The sequence below is a fragment of the Echiichthys vipera genome, assembly GCF_963691815.1.
Source record: "Echiichthys vipera genome assembly, chromosome: 5".
In the NCBI taxonomy this organism is placed as follows: Eukaryota; Metazoa; Chordata; class Actinopteri; order Perciformes; family Trachinidae; genus Echiichthys; species Echiichthys vipera.
This window is the reverse complement of record NC_139830.1, coordinates 29492198-29516720: the sequence shown is the minus strand read 5'-3', so window position 1 is coordinate 29516720 and position 24523 is coordinate 29492198. Positions and strand designations below refer to the sequence as shown.

At 40.0% G+C, this 24523-nt stretch overlaps 1 protein-coding gene across 1 annotated transcript in view; it reads right to left on the bottom strand.

Moving 5' to 3' along the window:
* Positions 1-7325: 7325 nt before the first annotated feature.
* nlk2 (nemo-like kinase, type 2) overlaps positions 7326-24523 on the bottom strand; it is a 51800-nt gene continuing 34602 nt past the window's right edge. The window contains exons 9-11 of the mRNA XM_083913500.1: positions 14089-14287; positions 10232-10325; positions 7326-7410 (exon numbers count right to left, since the gene is read on the bottom strand). Coding sequence (XP_083769626.1) covers positions 7356-7410; positions 10232-10325; positions 14089-14287 — 348 coding nt within the window. The 3' untranslated portion in view covers positions 7326-7355. The remainder of the gene's footprint in view (positions 7411-10231; positions 10326-14088; positions 14288-24523) is intronic.

Genomic DNA, 24523 nt, shown 5'->3' with positions numbered 1-24523 from the left:
AAAGAGACTTCATGGACACCATCCTCTGACTCATCAGGAGCATGCCCAGATGTTGTTGGGAGTGTATACAGGCACAGGGGGCCATCCACAATACTGAGGCACAGTATTAGTGAAGGAGAAACTCAGGGCAACAGAAGTCAACACAGTACCCGCTCATTGCTTTGAGCACACAGAAATAACTGAGGGCCACTCAAACAAGTGTATCAACTTGTGTTGTCATTTACTGTTCGTACTGTTCGTACTGTTGCCTGAACTGAATTGGTCACCTAACAGTAGTTTTTGTGCCTTATCCTAACCATCGCATTTTGTTTCCTAGTCACCATCACAGACCACTTCCAGTTACTGTTTTATGGCATTTAATAGAATGTCACATTTCTTCTTCATATATCACATGAATGTTTGTGCATAACTTTTCATAAGATATCATATGAACCTGTTGATGAGACTATTTTGAACTTCTTTATCAACTGGAATCTTTGGATTTTGTCCAATGACAATAATCGGAGCAACTTCAGCATCAATCTCAAACTAATAATTCAATCCTGAAAGAGACAAGATATACCTTTTAGGTTTAGGCTTTAAAGTAAAAATATGGTTTGAAGTAGATGTAATACTATAAACCAAACATGACCCCGGCTGACATTTTGAGGTTGGGCATTTGAATGTCCCATTTAATGTTTTCACCATGAATTTTCAGACGAAACCTTTTGGGTAGACCTAACACTTTCCAAAATGACAACCGATATCTAGTCATTCACTTTGATTTACAGTGCTTGAAAGCAGAGATTAATATTTACATCTATGTACTGTATATATAGTTTTATTCAAAATACAATTCATCTGATTAAAACATCACATATACAAACATTGTATAGGATAGCAAATTCTGTGAATCCAAATAGTTCAGTGTTGTGTTGTGGTTAGTCTCTCACACAAGTTTGACTCTATTTTTTCAAAATGAGGATCATTTGATTCAAGTGCTTCATTCAAACTAAATATAAAACATACAGGAAACTACATCTACATGAAGAGTTCATACAGGCAAAGGGTAGGGAGAGTGACTTCTACCACTGCGAGCTGTGTTCATTCCTGAGAAAATCCCCTTTCAGTTTCCGATACTCACCGATAGCATGTGTCTTATTTTATCTCCTTTTTTCAGAGTAGTCCTTGTTGAATAAGTAAGGGATTATTCACAATAAGTAATACACAGTGCCACTGTGCAGTTATTTTACGATGGGATGGAGTGGATTATCCCATGGCTACTTGACAGAAATAAAATTATGAGCCTCATCAGAGTGAATCAATAGTCTTTTCAAAATGGAAATACATCCAGGTTATTTCGTACTTTGGGCAATATTGTATTGTATCATTGTAGTGGCTTGAAAAATGTAGTATAAAAAGTAAAAGTATATCGGAAAACACCTTTAACATTTTGACAACAAAACAAATGGATAAAATAAGAAACATATTTGGCAATAGGTGGTATATAGAAACAAACAGCAAAAAAAGAAAACACAAGCGCATAGAGAAGCACTAAAAACAATGTGATTTAAGAATAATATGACAGACATTTCCAGGCGACACTGAAAACTAGTAAAAGGTGTCTTCCATATTCACATTCTAGCAAAAAAACGCTTGTGTTGAGTGTTCTCCCTTGCTCTGTTCTAGGAAGGAGTGGTGGAGACTGTGCCCTTTACTGACAGTCTTTCCTAAACCCACTTTCTGAAAAAGGGCAAGGTGAATAGCCTCAAATTTTGTTTTTGTAACAAGCCTGGACGTTCAAACCGAAGGCTAATATTTCACCCAGCAAACATGTTTAGTTTGGTCTCAATGTGATCATAGTTTGTTATTGTATAGTCACATGCAGCAGCCGTCAGACATAAGCTGCATTCACAAAGGTTTACTGGGTCAAAGTTAAACTAATCTGAACTTCCGTGCAGTGCAGAGGAGCAAAAGCTGTCTTTCCACAATGAGGTGAATATGGTCACAGGCTCCCATAATATTAGGATCAGGCAGTGAAAATGTTAAAGATTAAGTAAACATTTTAACTCATGTTCAGACATCGTTGAATGGTTTTCAGTGTCACCTGTTAATTTCTGTTGTTATACTCACACTGCTTCTCTATTTGTGTTGTGTTTTCTGTATTTGCAGTGTTTCTCTCTGCTGTGTACGTGGTTTCAAATTGACAAATACAGTATATAACAGTAACCACCCTGAGGCAGTCACAACTAATGGGTTATGATATCCGGTTTCATCTGGTTCTCAGTTAGGAAATAACTGCTGCTCTCTAAGCATCTCTTATTATACTTGTATCTCTCCTTTCTCTTTTTTGTTTAATATATCAATATTTAAAAGTTGTAATCCGTAAGAATTGAGATATGTTGTTTCGAGCGGCCACTTTGGCGATAAGATATAGATGCAGAGTTCTTCTTCTCCCAACTTCTCCCAGAGTTCCTTTGGAATCCCAATAGTGACGACTGTATGACGTCAGCAGATTGGCAGCTCTCACCTGCTCGACGCGGCATGATGCCTTCACAGGCTCCACACTGAGAGGAGGTCCGAAGAGAGAAGGGGACCGACGTAAAAAGCGTCACTAACTGTGCAAAGCATCTGATTTTAGCAGGGCAAAGATGCCACAGACACTCAGATCGTACTTCTCTGCAAAGCAGCAAATACAAGTGCTTTCTTTATCATGTTCATATGATCAGTCACCAATATTTAAACTCACTCTTTGATTAATAAACAATGTACTTGATGAAAATCTTACGGATTACAACTTAACCTAAAAACATGACTAGAGATCCAAACCGAATCATTGTGTAATAGTCCCTAACTTTAGTTAATTGCTGATACTGAAAGCCAAATCTAAACACAATTCAATGAAGGATTCTCTGAATTCAATATCAGATTGGGATTTTATTAAATGCTATTGAACTCCAACCATATGTAGTACAGCCTGCAGACCTATTGACAAGTCTAGTCTAATTCTCTTTGGCATGAAAATGAGCCAAAATAAGTAGTTCGTTTCATATGTGAAACTGAAAAAGATCATCTGTGAATCAAATCAATTCTGTGACACTCAGCTATGAACACAGCCGTTGTGGTGTGAGTAGTGACCCTCCCTGCCCAGAAGGTCTTGGGGGGGGGGGGGGGGGGGGGGTGGTCATGTTATTATTTCAGTATAAAAGCTTGAATGGACATTCAAGTGTTTTAAATTCATCCCCACATGAAATCAGAAAGGTGTGGAGGTAAACAAAGCCAAGTTATCAAGGTCAAGAGGTAGAGACCAACACAGCGAATCATTTACATATTCACACAGTGCTGCTGTGACTTAATTAATTAACAACAATAACAAAAAGGCTTCTCCTCAGATATATCTACAACTCTGCTGTACACACAAGATACAGTTAACATGACCATGTATTCTGTGAACCATTACAGGATTTGTTGTCAGATTCCAGTTGCAGGGTAAAAAGCAAGAAAATATATACATTGGTATGCATGTTTCAAAAATAAAATGAACTTCACAGCCTTAGAAATGTGCAGGCTTATACAATTTCTATACAGTGGTATTATTTTTAGGTTGGTGTGTAGATTTGCTTCTCTATATAACATTATATACAATCATACTTTGAAGTGTGGGAAAACACGCATGCCATAGAACACAGGAACAGGAATAGAAAACAATTCTAAAAATATATTAAATAATTTACTTCAAAGCTGACAGTGTACATGTGTGAGGGGGGGGGGGGCACACTTTAGCACTGGAATACAATTTAGAAAAACACATATAGATGAGACCATGCTATCATGTATACGTCATTCATATGCTACTTGTTTCCATTCTATGGTGAGCTGCTTGAATGTAGTGAAAGACAAAAACGATATATATGTTGATTGATATATTAGGAACAGAACACAGTTAAAGAATGATACTGCTGGTTAAACTGCTTCTCTACCTTGATTCATGATATTTGATATTTTGTTGATGACAGATACCAATTTGTCCTTATGATCCAAAGAAAAACAAGTCCAATGTGAAGCACAACTGTATGTGAACATCTACAGTAAGCATAGCAGGTCCAAGTGGGAAGTAATTGTAGATGGAATGTTTAATCTCATGGTCACAGTCGACAACCACACAGGAGCAAAACAAAAACAAGAACAAAAGTTCAAACTCAAAGCAGAGACATGGCAGTTATCATGTAAATAAGTGTGTCTTATGGTCATTGGCAAACATTAATCTCCACAATCAAACTGTTGAGTAAAATGTTCTCATAAACAACAGGAAGGATGGCCCATACTACAAAACAAGTTGAATTGTTATCATTCAAGAGAGCATGCCACGCCAAGGTCATTGGGAACACTGGGAAGCTGATCAGGGCAGTTTCCAAGTTCCTGTGGTCTTTGTTTTTTCCCTGAATCTTTCTATTCCTACTCTTTGGAGTAAAAGTAAATATTATTCAGTTTGGCTGAGTGTGTAAATAATTACCTTACTGTCGAAGCAGATGAGGCACACAAGAAGACAGCACACATTCATTCATAAAAAAACAACCACTATTGAGTTGGGCTGACAGGATTGTTTAGCCATACACTAATACTGAACTGAATATTAGCAGTAAAAATGTTACGGGCTGTTCCAAGGAGGGGGCAGGAGTAGCATGGTAGATTTCCTGTTCCGCTCCTTACCTTTGTCAGTACAGTAAGTGACTGGACACTCTCTGTAGTTGGATTTGGAACCATGGAGTAGAATGAGTATAGTATAATCTCATCCCCTAACCACTCATTTTCTATTCATAGGAAGATACAAGTGAGCAGTTAAACCATCACCTTCAAGACTAAATCTCAACAACAAAACACTATTAATCTAAAAATCCAGTGGATTCCATTTATATTCTAAATAACAGTATGCTTATCTACTGACCGCAGAGTTGTTTTCACTCCTGGCTTGTTTAGTTCAGTTAAATAAAAAAAAGTTTTCCCACTTGATGCAGTCCATTTGGCCAGGTATAAGCTAATTTGGATGGACATGTGAGAGACAGCTAGCTTGAATGTAGTGAAAATGTTGCCCCAGATCAGAGAACACAGGACTCTTCCTGTCTTTACTTTCTTGCTTCTGCCCAGACTAGGGATGGGTGTGAGTAATCGATTCCTCAATTACTAGTTGTTGAGGGAACTCGATTTTTTAATCTTTTTATATTGCAGTGCTATGCAGTGCGACACATCTCACCTTTTTGGACTGCATGCACTGCAAATTTCCCCCCACCACACCGCAAAGAGCCCCCCACTGCCTCCTCATTTGTTAAACTCATAGGAAGTCAAGCTGTTTTTCAGGAGTATGTTACAGCTTGTTCCACAAATTCAATGTGGACAGAGAGTTTTGATGCGACGTGATAGTTGGAGGTTCGCTTGTTTTCAGGACACAAGATGTGTAAAAACAGATTTCCCTCTTTAAGGAATCGATTCCTCAAGTTATTCATTTGATTATTGATCTGGGAAAACACTACTCATGCCCATCCCTGCCCCTGACACATGTGACCAAAGGTCCTTGTGTGGTTTGTGTGCGAAAAGAAACCAAACAAGGGGGAAAATACTTTCCATTACTCAAACTGATTTGTACCAGAGAAAATGAACTAAAGCTGTGCAAATACCCTCTGTTTCATTATTCCATACAAAATAAAGCTGTTGTTGGCCTTTTCAGGTAATACCTGACCCTTTCCACCATGACTGAGCCAGAAAGGTTTACATATTGGGAAAGGCTCAACTTAATATTACAAACAATATTTATGGACGAATATTAAGGGGCCTCATGTATAAATGTCTGCATACTTTCATCACTGAAATCATGCTCAAAATAGCATATACATTCACTTTCTCTAATACATATATGTAAAACTTCACATATCTGAATAATAATAACTACATTCCAGTAAGCATGTCCTCTAAGTAAGACATTTGTTTATACGCTCATCTTCCTTGACAACAACCATGAACAGGCTGCAATTAAGTTTATTTCAATTAATTCACCTCCATTTTATTTGATCTAAATTTATATAATGACATGTAGGTGGATAAGTAAGTGACAGAAGCTTTGCCAATTGTGAACTGATCAGATGCACATTTTACATGGAAGTATATCACCATGAATAGATGAAAAACTATTAACAGACAGAAGAAAGAATGACAAGCAAGATCTCAAGCATTATGCATGAAATTAATGTAGTTTGCATCATTCAATCACTGTTCTGTTAAAGACTGAATCTATCCATGTTTGGCCACCAACTGGCAGACAAACTCTTAAACAAGTTTGTCTTCTAAAGTTAAGAATGGTTATTGTATCAAGTGTTTGCCAACACTACAGTACGGACCATCGTCCTGTCGGACCATCTAATAGTGTCTGGACCTCCAGCCTCACCTTCCCAAATCAGAATTGGAGGGGGACTGGATATGGAAATGATTGTGACTTAGTGTTAAGACAAAACAGATACACATAGTGGAGGGAGAACAGTGGGATCCAGCCAGGTGAAGACTATGAAGGAAGGATGTTCTCCCTGCCTTCAAGGACACATTGTACAAACTAGTTTATTTTCAAACACACCGAGCCCCTAAATTGTTGCCTGACATGTCCATCCATCCAGACCCATGACTGAGCATGATGTAGAAAATGTATAGACAGATGACAGTTTATGAATCCCAAACCTTGCCAATTTGCCCACAATCCTTTTTATAAAACTGTATAATTTATACATGAGGCTCCTTTGGCAAAATAACTGTTACATAAGTAGAAGCTATAACCAAATGTGAAGAATAACATTACTCATTTTTAATAGGTTAAAATTTCAACGTGCAAGGGAGCATGTTCTTATAAAATATGGGGGGCTTTCAGTTCATAATTACAATCGATTGTCTGAATAAGAAGCAAAAGGTGGATTTAATTTACCAGTGCAGAGGTGAAGGTGGCGATAATAATGCAGAGTAGGCTGACTGCATGGGAAATTAATCCATTTGTGATAACAGAAATGTTAAAATAGACATCTTTTTTAAATTTTATATTAATATATGTAGCAAAACTAATGTACAATAACTGTTAAATCTTATCATAATGGAAGTAGCCACGTGAGTTTGTTTGAAACATTCTGAATCTACAGAGCATTTTTCATACAAAACCCCTCTAATACACCACCATAAAGCGTTTACCAGTGGATTTGTCTTCATGTGTTTCATATTTCAGTATACAAATTGCAGACCTGCTAGTCCTCTTCTCCAGTGAAATGCTACGCAGATGATAGAAGACGTTGAAACGAATTCTTGATCCCAGGTTAGCAGCTTGTCAGTCGGGAAAGTTGAAGCAGCAGCTATTCCCACACCAGTGGAGATGGAGGCATTTCAGAGGGCTGAGCCACTGTGGAGCTGTTTAAAAAAGGTCAACAAAATGAGGAAGTTAATATCAGCTATTCGTATTTGTTTTAGCTAAAGACATTTGCTACTTGATATAATATGTACAGTGAAGATCAAAATTAGAGAAAAAATTATAAATACTCGATTTATTCTGAAATACTGTTATTTTGTATTGTTCAGAATTTGTTAGAATATCAGCTGTGGCTATTATACTGCTGTACTAGCATGTTTTTAAAGTCCCTGAACACCCCCACAGGTGTTTACAGTTACTCTGGCTGCTTGGGTTGAAGGTGGGCAGGGCTTTGATGAGAATTTGATGGGAATTTATGAGGTCATAAATGTCTGTCTACCACTAAGAATAATAAAGGTGTACTTTGTCCCGCCTTAACAGGTGACTTGGGAAGATGTCAGTCAATCACAGTAGACACATCATAACAGTCCTGAGAAGAAGTCTAATCAACCAGGTTAACTGAAAACACCTGTGTGAGTGTTCAGGGGCTTTAAATAACCAGTAACCACTGTGTCATTAGCTAATATTTCAACAATGTTTTCTTCTCTAGGACTCAAAAATGAACAGGAAGTGTAGAGGCCACAGCTTTGATGACTTCTGCACATCTGCACCCACAGGACATCACTAGTTTCTCACACTGCTCTGGTTTGAGCTTGGTCCATTCTGACTCAGTCTCTTCCGCAGTTCAGTAACTGTAGTGGGTTGCTTACACATTACTTTGTTTCCAAGGATTTTCCAGAGATTCTCTATGGGGTTTAGATCTGGACTCTGGGCTGGCCTTTTCATTGTTTCAATATTCTTAGCGTCAAGGAACTGATTCACCTGTTTTGGAGAGTGACATGGGGCATTGTGAAAATTGCAGCTGATTGAGAGATAATTGCAGTGGAAGGGTGTCAATAATAATTTACTAGAAAGTTTGTAGAATAGTGATGTAGAATATGAGGCATTACATGCATGATACAAGCCTCTGTTCTAAGTAATTTCTCCCTGTTACGGTACTTTCTACATTTCCCATGAACGCTGTGCCGTAATACTACGTGATGATGTTTCATACGCCCATTGGCTGTGCTCAGTTTGCAGTGAAACCAGCGTGAAAAACCATGGAAACGAACGAAGCGTCCAACAGAAAACACAAGGAAGCAGAAGAACGAACGGAGCCAAAGCAGGAAAAATAGACTGAAAGAGGAGGGAGTTAGCTAATGTTAGTAAAGTAAAGTCAAAAGTTCAGATTAAACTAAATGATTAAAGAGGAGGGAGTTAGCTAACGTTAGTCAAGTAAAGTCAAGCGTTCAGATTAAACTAAATGACTAAAGAGGAGGGAGTTAGCTAATGTTAGTAAAGTAAAGTCAAAAGTTCAGATTAAACTAAATGACTAAAGGAGGGTGTTAGCTAACATTAGTAAAGTCAAAAGCTCTGATTAAACTAAATGACTAAAGAGGAGGTAGTTAGCTAACGTTAGTAAAGTAAAGTCAAGCGTTCAGATTAAACTTAATGACTAAAGAGGAGGGTTATTGGCTAATGTTAGTAAAGTAAAGTCAAGCGTTCAGATTAAACTTAATGACTAAAGAGGAGGGAGTTAGCTAACGTTAGTAAAATAAAGCAAAAGTTCAGATTAAACTAAATGACTAAAGAGGAGGGAGTTAGCTAATGTTCGTAAGTCAAAAGTTCAGATTAAACGAAATGACTAAAGAGGAGGGAGATAGCTAACGATAGTAAAGTCAAGTCAAAAGTTCAGATTAAACTAAATGACTTGAGAGGAGGGAGTTAGCTAATGTTAGTAAAGTAAAGTCAAAAGTGCAGATTAAAGTAAATGTGGTGGTGGTTGGGACAGACTTTTGGGGTGAGAAGAGGAAAGAGGCAGGGAAATGAAGAAAATAAAATTTAATGCCAAATGGCTGAAGGTTCGTGGATGGCTTGCGTTTGATCACCAGAATATGTCATCATGTTTTGTCAGGATTGTTGCATGTTCGCAAAAGAAAAAACAAAAGAAAAAGAACAATTTGGTGGTGGGAACTAGTCATTTTAAAGTTGAGGCAGTAAAGGACCATGAGAGTGCCTGAAGTCATCAGGAGAGCCTGAGGAACGTGTTGCAGATCACCTAGTAATTCAAGCCATCTGGTTAAATAACATGGAAGGGCTTGGTTACTAGTGGTGCCATCGGAGAGCGCATCGGCTTTTGCTACTTAGAAGAGCATTTATGATTGTTGCGACGTCATGGTAAATTGTGGTTGCCCACAGCTGATATTCTATCAAATTCTAAACAATAAAAAATATTTTAATTATAAATAATTTCAGAATAAATCGAGATGCAGACAAGTACACAATAAAAAACATTATAGCCATACAGTGTGTCTGCTTTAAGTGAAGGAGAACAGAGACAAAAACACAAAAAACCCCAACATGAATCCCACCATCCCGTCCAACAACAGACATGTTCTCTAATTTTGATCTCCACTGTATGTTGTGTTTCTCAAATGCAAAAAAAAGATGTTTGTTTGAAGAGAGCCTTATAATTCTTCAAATGCACTTAGAAAATGCAATCATCAGAATTTACCTTTGGCACAGTCCCCACTAAGTAACTTGCTAATTCGACTGGCGAACGGATCTGGGAACTTAACAGCTGTTTTTAAAAACACTTCATACCCGGAAGAAACAGCAGCTCTGAGGAAGGCTGGAGTACAGACAAAACTGTCAGCTAAGCTAAGGTAAGAGAATATCCTTGCTGAAAATAATCAATTTGTCTGATTATAAGAAACAATTCAATAAAGATATTTAATGGTCAAACTGATAGACAGTAGTGTTGTGCATTAAAGACCCTCCTACCTGATAAAGCTTTTGAAAGCAGCTGATTGAGGGTTAATGCAGAGTGGCACTCGACTCCCCTTTTGCTGTTCCAAAATGAACTGATGTATGATCTCTGTGAAGGAAAAACCCAGACCAGCAGGGGGAGATCAGTAAACACAGTTTTATTTCAATTTCTTACCTAAAGTCACAGATCTTTCTTACCTTTACATTTCTTTATAAGACATGTATCACAATGATGTGTAGCTAGAATACGATATTTTGACTGCCATCACAAAAATGAATGACATGTTTAAATGCCCTTTTAGTCCAAAAATCCTAAGTGCAAAGTGTTGCATATCTAAGCAAAAATTTGTCCGATAAACACTAAACTTCGTTAAGTAGGTTTGCATGCACCACTGAGACTTGGTACAATATCACACACAAACTGGCCACTAGGTCACCTTATCTTCGAGATAGTTTCTCATGCTCCTCTGAGGCTCTGAGAAAAATATGCCAGCAGTTGGTGGCACACGGGGCACTATAATCAAGGAAAAGGCTTTTTGGCCTCTCACTCCCACATTGTACAAATTTCCTACAACCACGTCTTCTGTGAACTGCATTTCGTGATAATGGCCACATCTATTTCAGCCTCGTCCTTTTTGTCTTAAAATGTTCAAAATATGCAAAACCTCAAACTCTTCCTTGGCCAAGAGTTCAAGTATTTCATCAAAAGTTATAAAAAGAATTAGAATAATACAAAAAATGTTATAAAAGTTACAAAAGATCAAATACCTGTATGTTGCAGTCTAAACAAGATTTTGAGGTCAATCAGCTACATGCTAATGCTATTGTGCAAAATGGAGTAATTTGTGACTTTTGTGAAATGCAACATCTACTTTTACAAGTACCAACACTTTCTTTTTCAAATTCCTATCTGTGCTATGCTCAACCTGCGTTGTGCCCGTGGACCTCTGTTTTAGAGTTGTATCACCTAAGCTGGTCGGGGGCTTGGACCCCATTGATACCTACTTGCAGGTCTAGTTTAAATTGAAAATGCAAACAGAAGTAACAGGTTAAACAATGTAGATATAAGGTCTGATGAAATCATATGGTGAGGAGACCTGCTCCATCCTCATTGGGCTGTTCTCTCTACCAGCGGTCCAAATGGCTAATCAATATTCATAACACATCTGATAGTCTGTTAAGGAATATTAAGTAGCCATGTGGACCGCTAGTGAGAGAAAAGCCCAATGAGGCTGGAATCTGACTTTTACAAACCCCACACACAGCCAGCGATGCTGTTCAGAGAAGGGCTGACAGAGAGTTAATCTAATATTTATTTACTATTAAAAGTGCTTTCGTGCTTGATAACCGCATAACAGCAGCGTCACTAACATGGCGGCTTATTTCCATCTAGATAGGGGATGTCTCCACAGACACACAGGTTGGAATACTCGGCAAAAAGGCAACAAGTGCTTTCATTAGTGGGTCATATGATCAATCACCATTGTTTTTCACTCACTCTGGGATAGATAGGAACTTAAAAGACAATTATTATCCACCAGCTCCTCATTGAACAAGAAGAGTTATGTTTGAGCTGTTGAATAAACAGAACTGTCAAAAGTGAAACTGACCAGAGAAACGTTAATCAAGATACTCCAGATGTCTCAGTAGCAGGAGCGGTAGCGGTAGCACGTAGCAGGGCTGGCTTAATACTAGTGTCTGTGTTTTTCCTCTCATTTCTCCGTGGACCTATTTGTGACTGTTCCTAGTGTTTTGTTGTTCCAGTTGCCCGTTTCCCTGTCGACCTGTGACTGTTCCTAGTGGGGTTTTTTCCAGTTGCCCGTCTCCCTGTGGACCTCCCTGTCAGCCTGCTTGCCTACCTGTCAGCCTGTCTCCTAGCTTACCCCCCTCCTGTGCTCATTCCCCGTGACCAGTTTTTCCTAGTCCTCTCCATGTTTTCTCCTCGTTCTCTGTGCACCCTTTGTGTCATGCAAGTTCCTTAAATCTGTTAAGACTGACTCTCGAGTTCCGTGTCTGTATTTGGGTCTAATCCTCCTTGTTTTCTCTGTAACCGTCCCTGACACTTATTTTTTATCTCAGCCGGTTAAAATAAGCTCAAGTCATCTCATGAAATTACTCTTTATAGTTAATATCAAAGTTCAACATTTGCCATGAGTTTGTGTACAGAAGCCAGCCGAGCCTCACTCCAAAAGCTGTGACTGAAAGAGACTCCAAGTGTGTCGACGTCAAGTTAAAGACTTTTGCATGGCTAAACAGCTGAAGACTCACAACAAAGTGACCCTCAACGCTCTGAAATCAGTCGCTAGGGCAACTTTGTCAGCGTGGAGCTGTGAGCTGTTACCACGAAGCTTCTCCCCTTGGCTCTTCTCTTCAACAGCTGGGTGTCTTGTGAGGTGACTTGGGTTTGGTATTGTTGATGAGTAGGTCCGGTGCGTTGGCATTTGATATTAAAACTTTTAATAAGTATGTAAGTATGATTATTAAAACAGGATTAAATGTAGTTTCCGTTACGTTGAATTGCTCTCTTCCATACCATAGCTTTTGCCATTTGCCGGTTCAAACAGTGTTACTATTTATCTTTTTGTTATTTTCATGTTGCATATTATTCATGTAATAGTCTATTATAAGTGTGTATATATGTAGAGTTTATATAGCCTAAATATTCCGTAGTTAGAAAATAATTTATAAAAGAGCTGTGCCTGTGGTATCAGAACAAACGTTTCAGTTGATGAGATTGTTAGAGAAATATTCTATTAGAACTACAGAGACGAGCGTCTCTCACTTTACCAGGTATTAAACCCTCACTAAAGTTTTATATACAATCCTGTCCTACCAAAATTCAGCGTGGTGCTCTTTTAGTAATTTGTCTAATTAATTATTAATAAGGTGATTAATGAATCTAATAACGCTTAATTCCTGGACTATTGTCTCCTATATTCAGTCACCCACAGAACAGTTCTGGTGTAGTAAGGTAATGTAAGGTAATCACCACAAGACTGTAACAGTCCACCTGATCCCCTGATAATGCAGCTGTTCCAGTGATGATACACAAATTGACTGGGGCACAAGGTCCATAGTCCAATGATTCTGCCACTGCCATGCCATTTGCCTTGAGTCTGCTCCGTCTCCTGTTTATAGTGTTTATAGTTTATTTCTCCTAATGAATTACCTGACCTCCCGGGGATAAAATACATAAAGTGTTTGAGGCAGAATCCTTCACACTGAATAAAAGACACAAAAGCGGCATTAAATCTGGCCCTGAATGTCAACATGACTTCTGTTTGTTTACACAGAAACAGGGCACCTTTAAGTAGCCACAGGTTGGAGGTCTCAGCCTCCTACCAGATTGCAATAGATTGAGCCAACAGATAAAGACATGGGTGTTAAGGGTATGGTCTGTCACTACTGTATTCAGCTCCAACACTTTATATGTGTCCTTTTAAGTTTCATCTGTCAGACTCTTTTTTTGGAAGAAGAGTCAACAAAATGTACACAGACAAGTCATTTGAGTCATTATGTCTCAAGTCAAGTGTCTTTAACTTCCAAGTCCAGGCAGAGTCTTGATTTTTATTTCCTGTCAAGTCAAGTTGCAAGTTATCAAACAGTGACTTGAATCTTATCCAAGTCACCAAGTCTCAAGTCCACATCTCTGGTGTGTGAGATGTATCTGCTAGTGCTAGTACTCTCTTCTGTTGTTTTCTCTTCATTTCACCCACAAAGCGTGATACTGCATGTAGTAGGATATTCTTAAAATAGACTGCCAATAGCAAGAAGTCTACATTTTGTTAAGTTCTTTATTCCTTTGTCAACGTTAGAATGTATTTGAATACAGCAAACATGAAGGCTCCCAGAAACTCAGCATATAGACTTACCTTTGACCTGTCTCACAGAGCTCAGATTCTTCTCAAAGCCATCATCAAACTTGGGATTGGTGACAGGCTCAAAGTCACTGGTGTAAACACGGCCAGAGGATGTGGTGTAGCAGCATTTGCACATGCATGTATGGTAGCGCAGTCGACCCTCGTCCAGGTAAGGGTGAGCCAGGGCATCCTTTGCTGAAATCCTTTTTGACTGGAGACCAAACACATGTTGAATGTAATTAACAAATATATTAACTATTACATTTGTATTAATACTTACTATTAACTATTACATTTTACACTCTTTGAGGATGGGGCACTTTATCCACTGAATATGCACAATTTAGTTTAGTTTAGTTTATTTTTGCTCTAAGCTTTAGTTTTACACACAGCTAAATTAATTTTAGGAACAAGGTGTCATGTATAATCGAAGCTCTTGTTACATGTCTTGGTTACAGTTCAGCTCACTGTGGAGAGAACAAATGAGAATGTCTGTACAGATCACCACACTAAAAGGGAATTTCCGTATTTGAGTCTCACTGATCCGCTCACACAGTGACAGGACCGTGCAGGAGCCGAGTCAGCTGTGCGGTGGGTCTCTGTCTCCAGCGGGCGGGACTTGCTACTTGAGTAATAGGCTACATAACGAGGATTTAAGGAATGTATTTTAAACATTTAGAGCCCTTCTATCCAAGGCACAGTCAAAAAGTTCTATAAAACAGTTACATGAGTGGTGGGTTAATAACTTGAGGAAGTGTGGGTCATCTCTCTGGGTGCAGCAGGCTCTTGTGAGCCATAACTAGACCGCCTGTCAATCAGCTGATTCACTGTTTTGTGATTCGTGGATGTACGCGGATGTATCCTGATCCATGACTCAGACTGTGGCTCACTCAGCCCCCCAGATGATGTTTGATGATACAAAATAACTAGTTGCTGCAGGTTATATAATGTTTGGCTGCATATATAGAGTTCTATGTTGTTGTTGGGTTGTAAACATGTAAACAAGATGTTTTTGTTTGGTGCAATTTCTCATTTAATAGTAATTTGTGAAGACTCAACTGACTCGAGTGAACGTCACTAAAGATCCATGATTCCTGAGTCATTTTAGGGAGTCTGGTGAAAGAGCCGGGTGACGAGAAAACCTCTCATTACCATCAATAACTGATAACTGAAGTTGCGCTGCAACCGGGCCACTGTGAACCAGGCTGCAGTGATGTAATAATGTGTCATTTACATCACCATTTGAACAAGTTGGCAAAGCGCAACACTGAACTTAAAATAAAGGCTTACTTTACGTGCATGGCATGATAAAGGAAACATTGTTTGGAACACACTCTTTGGAAAGATAATATTCATTCACTAATCACTTTACTAAAATTTTTAAACAAAATCAGAAGAGTTCCTGAGCGTCACAACAAGCTGTTAGCTGTGAAGTTTTTACAAACGTCTTGTTAAACGAATGATCATATTCTTTTGCTCTCTCACTGGTTGTCTAGTCAACTGTAGCATCGCGCTGATCGGGTCCAAGTTGTTTAATGCTGTGATCACATCGCATGCGATAGAAGCGGCGCGGTTACATGCAAAGTCAATCTATAGACGCGTTTTGAGCGTGGGCGGCGTGTTCCTCTCTTTACTCGCTTAGCTTTAGACGCGCTAATAGATCGATCTTCGCGTCTAACGCCTCTGACGTGCGAGTTGAAAATATTGAACGTCTCACCGTGCATTCACACCAAAAGCGATGGAGGCGATGAAAGCGCCAAGCTGACGTTCAAAATCAATGTAAATGACGTGATGACACGCGATGTCGCTTTGGGCGACCTGTTCTGAGCGATAAGAGCGATGCAGCGATGATGCGTCCATCGCGTCTATCGCCTCATTGTGTGTGTTGTTTGAAGTTAAAAAAATTTGACTTTTCAAGCGACATCGCGTAAAACTGTGTCGCGACAGCCAATCAGCGTTGAGATTGCGCTAAGCGTCCTTGAAACATCTAGGGGCTCACTGGGCTCACCAAGGCAGCCATTGTTGCAGTCCCTGGGAGAAACCAGACTGTTCCTGTGGATATAATATAATGGATATAACTATGAACTGTGGGTGGCAGCAATGTGTCTTTAGGCATCTAGTCTGCTGGAAATCCAGAAGAAGAAGAAAGCTGTCAGTGCAGAGTGAAGCTAAGGAGGAGACCGGGCAGCACCTGTACAGCTACGGAGGTTAAATCACTGAAGACCTGATCTCACTACAACACAACGGCTCATTTAAGAGCCACACACTTGCTCTGAGAGCTCATTTCTGTTCTTTTTAAAAGCATTCAGATAGCACTAGCATAACTTCCATTTAGCACAACAGCAGAGTAGGCTGAGCTGGGGGTTAGCATCAGTTAGCTAGCCGCCTTGGCTGCTACATGCGATAGACACGCATTGGAGAGCAGGGCCTCTTTTGTCCCCTGAGATTTACCAGATTGCTGATTGGATGTAGCTCTCAGCAGGATGTGACGTGTGGTCGTACAGACGCCACAACAACACGGTGAATTAGAGTAGACACTTTTATCTAGTGGTGTACAAGAACACAGAACAGAAAATTATCTGTGCACGGATTCTGGATTGAACACACACACACACACACACACACACACACACACACACACACACACACACACACACACACACACACACACACACACACACACACACACACACACACACACACACACACACACACACACACACACACACACACACACACACACACACACACACACACACACACACACACACACACACACACACACACACACACACACACACACACACGTGAGTTGTGAATAATACAGGCCACCTTAAATCAAACTACAACTATTCTGTTTTTCTCTGGAGAAAGAACGCAGCGCTGTATCACTGATCAGCTGATCCCCGGTGAACTAAACCCATTCCCATCCCACTGGTAAATGCCTCTCAGGCCTTTTTTTGTAATGGAAACACGGCGAGTGAACGGCCATTTAAGATGGCGAGCCCTGAAACTTTCCGGGAGGCCACTCTACAGGGCTAATGGAAACAAGCCTTATGATTGAAGCCTATCCCATGAGCGTATCTGAGTCTGATTCACAGGAGATCTGCAGGGGCAGGTCAGCACCCTCTACAGCTACAGAGGTTAAATCACGGCCTGATCTCACTGCAACATAACGGCTCTTTTAAGAGCCACACACTTCATCTGCGAGTTAATTTCGGTTATTTTAGAAGCATTCAGATCCACAATAGCACTAGCATAACTTCCCATTTGGCACAACAGCAGAATAGAGCTGAAGAAAGCTAGCCGGCGGCTGCTACCTTACTGCCTTGGCGCTCCAAACACGATTGGCGAGATGCTACAAATATGACCAAGCAGCGTGTTACCCGCGTTTCTTGTGATTTCATCACATCTATCGTGTACGATGTGACCACAGCTTGAGAAGCCCATGACTGGAGACCTGCAGACCTCAATGTGGGCAGGGTTAACCGTTCTAAAACATTCACTATCCAATATTTGACTCCGCCGTCACCGTGATGAGTCCTCTTTGGTCTTGTTTCACGATTCTGACTGCCGCATCATAAATAATGGAAGTAAGTGTGACTTTTATGTATCATTACGTGATGTGAATTAGCTGCACATGAGCTATTGTGATATTTAAACTAACGTAATACTAATATCAGAGTGCATTTGGTGGTATATGGGTCGTTCTACAGAAACTAGAATCTGGGTCCTACAGATCTTCTGACATGTATTTCACTCAAACTTCCTTTATTGGCAACAACTAAATAACTTTCTTGGTCCTCTTAACATATCTATTGTCTAAAGTGTAAAATGACATGTAACATGACCATGACAAAAAGCAATGTGCAATAAACTGAGAAAATAGATGTGCTGAAACATAGACAACCCTGAACAGTCTCTGAACATATGAACACGTTCCAGGAGGAAAACAAACCCACGAGTGATGCTCCGTACCCCAAACTCAAAGTCAAAGCTTAACACCGGCTTATCTCCCTACATACCATGGAGCAAACCACCTAGAAAAATGTTCTCGAGATAATAAGGCATTTAACCTCACCCAAATCACAGTGAAATTGACATATTACCAGTAAAATTCAGTCCTAACCATGATCTTGTCAGATGTCTGTGTTCCAGTCCTGAGCCTCCTGAATCAGGAGTCATTCAACTTTGGCCAGGGTTCTACTGAAGGTACCCATGTTATCCTTTACCATGACCAAGAACCTTGCTGGAATCCTGAAGCCTCACCGTATGTTCCTGGCTCAGCACTTCTCCTTGATATGTTGAAAAGCCACCTGCTTCTTCACGCCTGTTGTACCGCATTGGTGCCTTCTCCCTTGTGAGCCTCAATACCAGCTCCTTTACCTGGAAGCATTGCAGCCTGGCGAAGATAGCTCTCGGTTACATGTCGTTATCTGGCGCTGCGGTTTGATGGGCCCGGTCCATGTCCACGGGTCGATGCTCTTCTCCCAGCTCCGGTAGTGACTTGGCAACGAACTCCGTTGGCCTGCCGTTCTCAGCTTTCTTTTATTCCGATTATGCAGATATTTTGCCTGCGCGAACAGGCCTCTAGGTCGTCTCATTTAGCTTGCTAGGCTCTCGTGTTGCTGCTCTAGCTCGTCAAGACGTTTTTCATGCGTTTCAATGGCGTCCTCTGTTGTCGAAACATGTTCACTAATGTCTGATTAAGCTGATTTAAGGCTGGAAAGGGACCCTCTGAGCTTGTCAAATCCATTGTCAGTGGCACTTTTCATTTGGTGTATTGCTGCTAGAATATTTTCGTTGGTAGCCGGGATCTCAAAGTTAACAGCAGTAGCACTAGCCGCAATAGCATCTGCCTGTTCAGCGTCAGCATCTTTTATGACAAAATCTTCATGTGGGCTTTTTTCAGATTTTTGCCCCTTGTCATTTTCCAATGGCTCAGTTTCCGACCTTTGGTAGCTTATTTAAGACTTATGGGTGAGGTTTATGAGCTAGATTAAGGTGGAGCTCCCGACAAACACCTCTACTACTCAGCGGGGTCGCCATCTTCCCCACATAACAGTCTTTTGATTAAATCTGCTAACATTTAACAATACAGGACAAAATCTATTTATGTAATGTAGGTCTAGACAAAGTATTGAATGAAGTTATTTTTCGATGTGATTGCAAAAACACAAAACAACAACATTCATTTTTAGTTCTAAACATATTTAGGGTGCTTTTTACTCACTTCCTGTCCCTCCCACATTATTCATCTCTGCTACAGTGTATATAACATTTACATTCAATTGGCGATCTATGCAAATTAGGTGATGACATCACTTAGCGACTTCTAGCTATGAGCACAGAACAGCCTATTCACTTGGAGATGGATTGATGCAAATGTTTGTTGAGCATGTCACCTTTCAACAATGTGAGTCCATGTGGACGAACCATAGACTATAAAAAATGGACGCCAGGGTCTGTTCTCTCAACTTTATCCAATCGTACTCACCTACCGGAGTCTCCATCTTTTCAAACTTTTTTTTTTTAAGATTATTATTTGTCAGTTTTCAGATGAGGTGAGAGGGAGAGGGGGAGACATGCAGCAAAGGAGTCGAACTCACGGCTGCTGCCTCGAGGACCTGTAGCCTCTTTACATGGGTGACTGCTCTAACCACTGAGCCACCGGCGCCCCATCTAGTCAAACTTTTAACTCCGCCTCACTACCTCTTACCAAAAATTATTCCCTAATACCCTAATTATTCATAAACTTTTACATCCAATAAAATAAAAACTAGCCTGGTACAAAGTTATTCACCCCCCTCAGTGTTGTCATGGAGATATGAGCTAAACATACAGACTAGAATGTTTTTTGTCCCAGGCCTTAAACACGTTTAATTATGCTGTGAAAACAGTCTGTTTAACATGGGGGTCAATAAAAAACTGCTCTATTGTGCAAACTGCTCCTAGTGGACACTCAGAGAACTGTAGTTTTTGCACTTCCTGGTGGATCAACCAGGAAGTCGCTCTGGTGGGGGCTTGGGACTGACGAAGAGGAATGGGTGCAACTCAGCTTTATAACCTGCATGAGGTCATTGTCTAAGCTTGGGACTGTGGTATTTAATGGCACCCTGAACAATACGACACCAGAGTTTGCCAGACGAGTGACAGATAGGTGTGAAAAAGGGGTTCTGGTGGGCTGGTGCCCATACCCACCGTTAGGCTGCTCAGTTTCATACATGGTACATTCATGGTCTGTGTTTGTTAACAAAAGCCTGTTCGATCCCAAAAGTCATTGTATAAAAACATTTTATTAATACATCAATCAATTTGTCACATGAAATATTAAATATTTCAGTGGAATGTAATGTCAGTTCCTTCAATTTTAACATTAAAATAGTGTTAAAATAAATATATATCATGGAGGGCAGCAGTCTCAATCAGTGTCCTCATTTAGGATCCTACTGTCCTGAGTGTGGAAGCTCCTCCTGAGCCTCTCAGTGCTGGCCTGGTGTATTCGGTACCTTCTTCCTGACCTCAACAGGAAAAAAGGCTGTAACCCAGAAGGTTGGGGTCTTAAATGATTCTCTTAGCCGTATTCTTGCAACGCCTGGTGTACATATCCTTGAGGTAGGCAGGGTATGTCCAGCTGATTAACTACTCTTTCCACAGCCTTGTGGTCCTGTTCAGTGCTGTTTCCGTACCAGGCAGTGACGTTGTCCTGACACCAGCGGGTCAGGTCCTTTACTTCTTTCAGGTAGGCCTGTTAAGATCAGATATATATTTAACAGATACTGCATTAATGTCTCAGGCTGCATGTGGCAAGACTAATAAACATTCCTAGATGAATACAAACTATAAATCTATCGTTATATCCATTAATTGTAGTAGGACAATAAGGCACATTCTGCAATATGAATTTCCCCCATTGTACACTAATATGTATAATTATGGTTTTAATACACAAATTAAAGGAACTGACAGGATTACATTTCACTGGAATTATATATTTATATAATTTAATGTGACAAAATAACTGATTGGAACTTTTTTTTTTAAATATGAATGTGGATGTACCAAATGTATGGTAAAAAGGAAAAGTGAATGATTTAAAACTAGAAAGCAGTCAGAGTACATACTTTAGCTATTAGCTATTTTATTAATAAAAATGTTTTAATTTGCATTGAAAATGTTTTCTTAAAAAGCTCTATTTTGCAATGTTGAGAAAACTAAATTAGCATAAAATTAGCCACTGGATTTTTGGCTTGTGGCTAATTTCTTTCCAGATTTACTCTTAATCTTAAAATAGTGTGTTGGGCTGAAAGCGCACACTGACTGTGGAGAAGAACAATAGTAGTTCAGAAAAGGTAAACTACTATCCCTTTGATAAAACAACAGCACAAGTAATATATAGCATGCTTTGGTTTACTGATAAGCATGAACATTTACCACCAGAGCATTTTATGGTCGGAGTGCATTGGAACCAAGACAGGGCTCTCAAGTGTCAGTCAGTCATTTTGGCCTTTGGGCACACACTTCCGCCACACATTGTATTTCTCACGCGGAAAAACTATTTATAATAAGCTGCAGCACAGTAGCACTGCTCTCACTATGGAACTGGCAGGAATCAAACGCGTCTCCTCTGGAGCTCAGTCGAGCTGACGCTGACCAGCCAATCAAAAAAAAGACGGGGCTACACAATGGCCAATCAGATAATAGCACTATTGTATCTGGGAAAGATTTAACGCAACAACCAATGAAAAAAAAACAACAGTTATCCTAGAATTATTTAGCTGATTCTTCTACGAGCACCTTGGAGCTCTGAGCATCACTTTGAGCACAGAGTAAGTCATCTCCTGTTTAAATGTTACATTACAAAAAATTCACAACTTGTTTGGCACAGACAATGTCAACTTGAGTGCTGTTAGAGAATGTACCCTGGATAATTAGCACTAGTTTTCCAATGCTGAGTTAAACACCCCCATTAATTATTTAACATTTCTGTCTTGTTCAGGTCAAATCTGGCCGATTTCCTACTTTCACAAATGCTGTTTTTAAATTTGATTGTCTCGAGGCCCAGGTCAAAAATGAATGCCGTAGGAAATGAATGGGTGACCCTAGATTGTGTTCATTGATCAGATAGTACACACACACACACACACACTTCAAAGTAAACAATTAGGTGTTTGTTATGAGACCCCGTCTCTTTCCTGATCTCCCCATGGAACCACTTTCCAATACAAAATACTATCTGGTCAGACACATGTTCTGCACACAGAATACCAGCTTCCACCATCAGGTAGACGCTACACAGGCTGAACAGCTTTAGGAATTAATTTGTGCCCACCTCAAAGAGGATCCTAAATTCCCCCCGGGCCAAACAAATTGTGCAATAGTACTACTGACCATGGTCACCCACGGTGTAATACAGCAGGTGGGGAGGGACGGTGTGTGGCCTGTGGCCTATACCATGTATGCGTTATTTTAGCTTTATGTGACAGCATAAGAGTCCAAGACACATTTTCCTTCAAGGATAATAAAGTGCATCTTATCATAAAATGTATCATATCTTCTCACAGACCCCTTATTTGAGATACAATTTACAATTTCTGTGTCTATTCTTTGTATATCCACTGCAGTTATTAATGTTACCAGTAGTCTGAGACATTGTAACAGTTCAAAAGGGAGTTAAATAAACTATATACTTATGTTTTATGTCTTTTAATTTATTGTTGTATATGTAGTTTTTGTGCTTCATGTGAGTCTTTTATTCATGATGTCTAATAAAGTATATTCTTCTGTACAGCACTTTGATCAACATTGGTTGACCCCCTCAGATTCATAGTGACCCCCCACTGTTCCTACATAATGCAACAAAAGGAGTGGTAAAACGGATAATTAATGTTCCGTTAGTTAGACTAATTTACATTGCAGCGCGCATTGAGAGCCTGGCATTTGTTTGCCACGACTAATGGTGCATTCCAATGAATGTCAGAATTTCCGAGCTCCAAGTCAGAGTTTGAATCAGAACCCCCCGTTCTTGTGAAGTTGGATCTCCAACTCTGAAAGTCAGATTAATCTCACCAGCCAGACATATAATCAATGCTATCTGCTACTCACATAAACAAAAGTTACATGTTTTGTTGTATGTTTATGAAGTCAGGAAGCGCTGGGAGCACTCAACTTTGGGGTTACGTTGTTCCGAGCTCCAAGTTCCTACTTTCAGTGTAAATTGAACACACCATAATGTCTCTCACTCCCCAGGGTCCTAAAGAGGAACTGGTAGCTGCGCCTGTGCTTGCAGTGATCAGATCACTGTCTACTATGACAGAGCGGGTGATTTCAATTCAATGAAGAAACAAAAAAACAATCAGAGCGTGTTTTCAAAAAACAAACAATGTAAGTAGACGATCATACTGGATCCTACGCCTGTTGACTTTCCCAGATGTGGCAGCTAATCGTTTTGTAATGTTGAGAATCTATTCTGACATTAATACTCAAAAATAATAAATACCTGAGGTAGCCAAAACGCAAAATAAAAGTCTTTTTAGGCCGTTGGTGAATAGCTTTAATGTTTTTTTAAAATATATTTTATGTACCGTAATTTCCGGACTATAAGCCGCTACTTTTTCCCTCGTTCTGGTCCCTGCGGCTTATACAACGGTGCGGCTTTTCTACGGCTTACGGTAACCAGGGGCGCGCACTACCGAGGATGCGCGAGACCGAGGCAGACATCTGGCGCCAGGTAATGAGAGCAAAAGGAAGGAAGTGTTCATGCAAACACCCTCAATATGGAAAACAAACGGAGAAGTGCATATGATGCTGCTTTTAAGTTAAAGGCAATCGATCTGGAAGGTTTTGAGAGCGAGAACAAAGGAGAGAGAGTGGCTGACGACGCCATTTTGGACCTGTTCTTCTCCGACACTGACGAAGAGGATTTCGGTGGTTTTAGTACGCAGGAGGAAGACGATTACACAATGATTAAAGACTGACTTTTCATATACCGGTAGTAGGCTGGTTATTTTGATAACTTAAACGGCCGTGGGACTGCACTTTTACTGCCGTGTTACAGGCGAGCACTTTGTATTACTTTGCACCGTTGTATTATTTGTACTCTGCACGAATGCTGTTCGCCATGTCAAAGATGTGAAAGTTTGATTGAATGATTGAAAGATTTATTGTTGATAAATGGGACGCTTTGCGTTCCCAAACAGTCATCTCTGTCCCGACAATCCCCTCCGTGGTAGCAGGAACCACTATATACTACAGTAATTACACATCAAAACGCCTGCGGTTTATAGTCGGGTGCGGCTTTTATATGGAGCAATCTGTATTTTCCCCTAAATTTAGCTGGTGCGGCTTATAGTCAGGTGCGCCTTATAGTCCGGAAATTACGGTATATTGTTATTTAAATAAGCAAGTGCTGTGAATTTATACGATTTAAAACGTTGACATTATCCTC